At 45.1% G+C, this 6151-nt stretch overlaps 1 protein-coding gene across 1 annotated transcript; it reads right to left on the reverse strand.

Annotated features, from left to right (window-relative positions):
• Nucleotides 1-48: 48 nt before the first annotated feature.
• LOC120823459 (granzyme B) lies at nucleotides 49-3325 on the reverse strand. Its single transcript, XM_040183445.2, has 5 exons — nucleotides 1337-3325; nucleotides 1104-1254; nucleotides 883-1015; nucleotides 426-686; nucleotides 49-332 (listed from the first exon to the last, which is right to left on the reverse strand). The coding sequence occupies exons 1-5, from the start codon at nucleotides 1392-1394 to the stop codon at nucleotides 171-173; spliced, it is 765 nt and encodes a 254-aa protein (XP_040039379.2). The 5' UTR covers nucleotides 1395-3325; the 3' UTR covers nucleotides 49-170.
• Nucleotides 3326-6151: the final 2826 nt, after the last annotated feature.

Raw genomic sequence — 6151 nt, forward strand, 5'->3', positions numbered from 1 at the left:
CCAAGATAAACCTTTGTTTAAAGCAAAAACAACACACGGTCACAAGGCTTGCACAGTTGCACTGCAATATTGAAAACAATATTTATTGTCCAACACATCAGCCAGCTCATGAAGATAAAGAAAGTGTGTCATGAGACCTGATGAAGAAGTGGAAACCTGCATTAGAGCATTTAACAACTTCTCTTCTTGAGAACCTGCTTGATCCAGGGAAGGTACTTTATTATGTCTGTGTACACGTTGGGAACATTTGGATAGCTACAGTTCCCGTTCATGTTGAACGACACGACACCAACCGGCTTCCCGTTGCACACCAGGGGGCCTCCAGAATCACCCTGTGAGGAGGAGGAAGTCTTTGTTTATTCGATTCCACAAGACAAGAAACCAGTGGCGCCACGTTTTTTGTAATAAACGGACAGAAGACGTACCTGGCAGAATCCTTTGTCTGTGCCGTAGCCGCCTGCACAGATGACATTGGCCGGAAGATTAAATTTAAGTTTAGCCCATTGCTCCCTACAGACCTTCAGGTTCACGACGGGCACGTCGACCGCGTTCAGCTCATTGACCGTTTTACCCTGACTTATTGTCCCACCCCATCCGGCTACCCGGCAGTTTGATTCGTCTTTTATCTTCATGTCATCGTTGGGAAGTTGAATCGGTGTGACTTCGGTTCGAACTTTCTTCGACAGCTGGAGACACACAGAGAGACAAAGGGACATTTCACAACCGGCAAGGACCAATTAACCGCACGCATCTCGTCCTCCTTCACGATTGAAATGCTAAAATAATGAGTGGAAGATGAGCTGCTCTTTGTGCTGATGCCAGTGCTTTTATTATTGAACAGAAGAGTAAGAACCTCTGTTGTCCGGTTAAACATGTACTTACTTTGAGGAGCATGATGTCGTCCCCTTTTTTAATCCCCACATAAGACGGATGCTTGCAGAGTTTTACGTTGTATCTGTTGACTTTCTTCGCCGTCCGGAGATTGTGGCTTCCAAGAACGACGCTGGTGGGTTTGCTGAGCGGTGGTGGCGTGGCGGAAATAAGTTGCGTTGCAAATGTAACGTCTCATTCTTTAAATTTGTGACCGCTGAAAGTGAACTCACCTGTTCGCGCAGTGCGCCGCGGTGACCACGAAGTTTTTATCGATGAGGAATCCTCCACATACGTGGTGACGACTTTTGTTCTGCACTGAGGCCATGTACAGAAAATCCTTCTCCGGGGCCTTTTGCCCTTTAATGATTTCACTCCCGAGTGCTGAAAACACAAGAGGGAACAGAGGACGGGTCAATGCTGCATTTGGTGGTCAGAGACCAACGCGCGGACGGGTCGCTCTCACCGTGAAGTCCGAGACACGCCAGGAGAAGACAAAGCAGGACGCTGCGCGGGGCCTCCATGGCGCTGGCGATGCTCGACCCGGCGCCTCCGAGGTGTCGCCGCTTTTATACCAAAGTCGACCCCGGAGAGACGCCCCGACCTACATCCTGTGTGCGCCGGTAAAACACGTATACCTCGCACTGAGGTTAGCAGAGAAATTAATCATTGCCGCTCTAACGCTGAATAGACAGCGTGTGGTCGAGCTGCTTCTGCAGCCTGACGGATAGACGCAGGATGTGGTCAGCAGGGGACCAGTTCGGTGTCATTTGATGTTTTCTTAAGACCCCTTTGGTTTGAGGCCTGGATGCAAAGCAAGAATGGTGTATTTACCACTTTTGCAACAGCTTCAAGCGCCGTGCAAAGTGACCTCCGAAGGAAGGCACGGGGCCCCGCTTCGCCAAATCCAGATCACTTTACGCCTCTGTGTTCCGCGTGCGTGGCACTTCGAGCAAATGTTTCATCGTTTCTTAGAGTTCTTAAACGTTCTCCACCCACCGTCTTGAGACCTTTCAGTTTGAGTCCATCGAGCTGTGACCTTTGGGATGTTCTTGTCTTCTGTCAGTGTGACGTTGCACCACAAAACTAAAATGCGTCACAGAAAAGGAACCGCAGCTTTAATTTTGTACGTTCTCACGGTCTCTAGTGTGCAGCATTCTAGACGTCTGGCAAGCGCGCGCGCGCGTGTGTGTGTGTGTGTGTGTGTGTGTGTGTGTGTGTGTGTGTGTGTGTGTGTGTGTGGCATGCATTATGATGGCATGCAAGATATGTGAATCAGACATGAGTGTGTGATGATTCCCATTCAACACACACACACACACACACACAACATACAAGAGGTGCTGAAGCATGCAGAGGAAGAGCAACTAAAGCCACATTAGCCCTTTACTTTGTTTTTACTGCAACTCAATACAACATCGACACGTTGAATGACTTGGCTGCAAGTAGACTTGTTTAGCATGAATCAATATCCCACACAAGGTAGTTTTACTAGTTTATTGCCTTTATTTTCTTCCCTTGTGGGTTTCCTGTATAAAATTACCCTTCATGCAGAGCGGGAAACAAAGATGAGTTATCGATGATCATTAAAATGAAACAACCTGGTTTCTGGTTTCCAGCTAACTTGTTCCACAGAAACCACATCGGCAGATCTGAGCATCAATATTTCCACAGCTGCAGTTCTGAAACCACATCACATCTTTCATCATTACAGGCAGCGGCATATGGGTTTTTTTTAAGCGCGATGAAAGATATGTATTTATTTTATTGCTGAAGGCTTTTTGCCGACCAGAAACACTATTTAGATGTGTGTTTATTCAGTATGACCGTTTGGCTGCAGGAGGCTCTGCAGCTCGTGCAGAGAGAGAGAGAGAGAGAGAGAGAGAGAGAGAGAGAGTAGTCATGCTTTAAACTTTCCCTCAGAGGTTTTGGGAATATTAAAATTAATCCAAATTCCTCAGCCGCAACATTAAAGCGATGTTCACAGATAATTAGAATCTCATAATAATACATTCAGTATTTTGAAATGGACCATTTTACATAATGAGTATATTTACCCTGGTACTTAAAGTATATTTATTTCTAATATCTTCATATATATATATATATATATATATATATTCTTACTTCTACTTCTTCCACCACTGCTTGATCTGGACTCGACACATTTGCATGAGAGCATGAGCACGACTTCACCCTCACACAAACGTAACATTCTGATAAAGGGATGTTTCTGTAATATCTCTGTAACAGAAGAAAGGAATTGTCGCTGTTACATTTGTCTTGAACCTTTGATGCTACTTCAGTCCCGAAACTAGTCTGCTGCGCTCTACTCGAAGACAACTGACTCACCGCCACAATAAACACTTGCAGACACACACTCGGGTTGATCTGAGAGTGACTTGTCTCACCACATCATGCAACGCCGCTGCTGTTCACTTGCACGCCATCAAGTGTAATCTGAAACAGGAACCAGATTACATTTGCATTGCTTAATAGTTTCCAACACAACCATTATCTCGGAGTAATTAAGTCATTTTCATGTAAATTTAGTATGAAATTAGTGTGTGGGTCGTGCTTCACGTGACAAGACAACTCTTTTTGTCTCTGCAGTCTCATCTCACTTCTCCTTGTGTGTTAGTCAACCGCTAAATGACTGAACTATGAGGAACGAAAAGAGTTTATGTTCTTCAGCAAGAACAGCCGGCTCAGAAACAAACACATCCAGATCAAACAATCCGCAGGCTTCCCATTTCTGCACGCGACGTCTATGCGCAACGCATGAACTACATTACATTACATTACATGTCATTTAGCTGATGCTTTTATCCAAAGCGACTTACAATAAGTGCATTCAAACACAGGGGTACAAACTCAGAAAAACAAGAAACAAGAAAGTGCAATTTCCTCAAATAAGCCAATTTACACTTTGCTATAGATGAGTGGCGTTACAAGTACAATTAAAGTGCTACAATATGCCTGGCGCACGCTTCTGCGTCTGCTATTCCAATGACTGCGTCTGTTATTACCGTCTCGGCTGTCGGTGTTACTCTGTTAGTACCTCATGACATCCAGCAGAGAGAGGCAGAGTTTGAAAGCGGGCCCTTTGCGGCGGCTCTGCCCTTTCGCACCACGAGAGGGAGCCGTCGAGCTGACGTAGAGTCACAGTCTGTCGCATCTTCTCACAGCGGGACAGCGCTGTACGAAAAGGAAAACAGCCAACTGGCCCAATATCTGGCGACGCAATTACACAATTTGCGATGAACGGAGTCTTGCAGGTTTACGGATGAGACGATGACGTCAGCTTGAGTCTGGTCCTGAGGCTGAAGAGATGCGACATGAGGAGGAATCCGTGCGTGGCTTTATTCACGCACCTCATCAGTGAGGTTGCGATGGATAATTGTGCGCTCTTTATGCTGTCATCATAGTTTATTCGACCTCGAGTCCTTCTGGCTTGAGCTGAAGGGGCTGACTCCTCAGACACAGAAACAATGAGGAGGAGGGCTTCCACAATCGGTCTGACTTTATACTCAGCTTGCTTTTAAGCGTTGGTTTTATCCGTTATTTGAGTGGAGGAGCGTTCCCTTGTCAAGTTCTTTCTCCTCGGACACGTCGGCAGCCCTGGACAGAGTGAACGCTGAGAGCCTGAGACCTCACACAGACCTGAATCTAACGAAAAGCCTTCCCACCTGCTTCATCTCACACACCCAAACACCATAAAGAAAGCAGATTTGAACACCGTTCGTGAAGTAAATTTGCTTTTAAGGAGGAAAATACACCTGTTAATCTTTGAATAATGTTTAAAAAAAAAGAAAGTACTGCCATGGACGCATGGACAGAACACAGCGTCTGTCTGGTTCCACGGGCCTGAAGAATGACTGCACACAGCGGGGGGGTCGGGGGGGGGATAGGCTTGGGTACGACTAAAACTTGCATGACTTTGGTCTTTTCCAGTCCCTAACAACCAAAGACAACCTTGCGATGTCGCCTGGGACCGTGGCCAACATGCGTCTACGCCTGCTGCGGCTTCAGACGCAAACGCCAATCCACTCGGCGATGAGAAGGCCGCCGTCCGACGGCCCCCGCCGAAAAAAGGCCGGCGAGGACAAACTGGGAGGCTTCAAAGGGATTCATTGCAACTTTAATGAAATTGCATTTCCTCTGCAGGTTTCTGACTGTGATGAATCAATTCGTACATGCTTTGCTTCTTTCTTATGAGATATTTATTTTCAAAAGGAGACGGTGAACTCAGATGGACATATGAGAAAGACAGCATGCGGAACGGTTAAAAGCCCTTTAGTTCTTTAAAGATATTTTTGACGGAACAACGGTGAAGGAGAACTCTGATATTTGTGTTCATTACCTCTAGCTTTAAAGTTATCACTTAGTTTGACCTTTTCAACACATTATTCTCCCATGTCAATTCTGCATATTTGACCACATATTTTGATTTTGATCCAAAAACTTTAACCTTTTGGAAAGAAAAACTGTTCTTTTTAAATTCAAATATGTGTTTGAATGGGAAAGAAAAGAGCACATTTAATACGGGCGTACAGGCATTTAGATATTTGTGCAGGCCACGTTGTAATGGACATAATGATCATAAACAAATATTCAAATGGTTTAAACCTTTGTGTTTTAAAAGAAAATTCTGGCAATTTTTATGCCTTTTTATAAACCTTGTGTGGAACTTTTTGTGTACTTTCTCAATACAAGCCAACGACTTACTTACTCGATGTTGGACATTTTTTATTCAAATTGTCAGCTCCAGTCCCACCTAAAGACAAAACGATCACATTATGTCACACGCAAGGATTCTGCTTCTGCTTCTTTAAAATTGTTACTGTCTGAACATTGAAGCTGCAACCAAAGAAAACTATAATCTTTGCACCACTCATGACACGAAATGGGATTTAAGACAAAACCCCAAATAGGTTCTGCTCTCTCATGAATTGTGTCAAACATACATGTAGCGTGTAGCTGACACACACACACACACACACACACATGCCCACAAACTCACGCACACACTCACCCGTCGTCCACCCTTTAGTCCGTCCATTCAGCGTTATAACTCGGGCTGTTTTTGTAACAAAACAAGGCCTAATCCTAAATTCAGGGAGCTGTGAATGTGCCTCAACAAATGGCAGACAAATGAGAAGGATTAGCGAGGCCCTGTGAAAGAGGGAAAGCTTTGCCATTGATCTACGGTGGTCCTGTTCTCTTTCAGGGCCACTCGGTCTGAAAACCCCACCGAGTAAGAGCATACAGGGCCACTCCA

This window comes from Gasterosteus aculeatus, chromosome 8, assembly GCF_964276395.1.
Source record: "Gasterosteus aculeatus chromosome 8, fGasAcu3.hap1.1, whole genome shotgun sequence".
In the NCBI taxonomy this organism is placed as follows: Eukaryota; Metazoa; Chordata; class Actinopteri; order Perciformes; family Gasterosteidae; genus Gasterosteus; species Gasterosteus aculeatus.

Coding starts and splice junctions, on each gene's coding strand:
- LOC120823459 (XM_040183445.2), bottom strand. CDS start 1,394: ATGGAGGCCCCGCGCAGCGTCCTGCTTTGTCTTCTCCTGGCGTGTCTC. Junction 1,255..1,336: donor GGCGTGTCTCGGACTTCACG/GTGAGAGCGACC, acceptor TTGTGTTTTCAG/CACTCGGGAGTGAAATCATT. Junction 687..882: donor ACGACATCATGCTCCTCAAA/GTAAGTACATGT, acceptor GTGTGTCTCCAG/CTGTCGAAGAAAGTTCGAAC.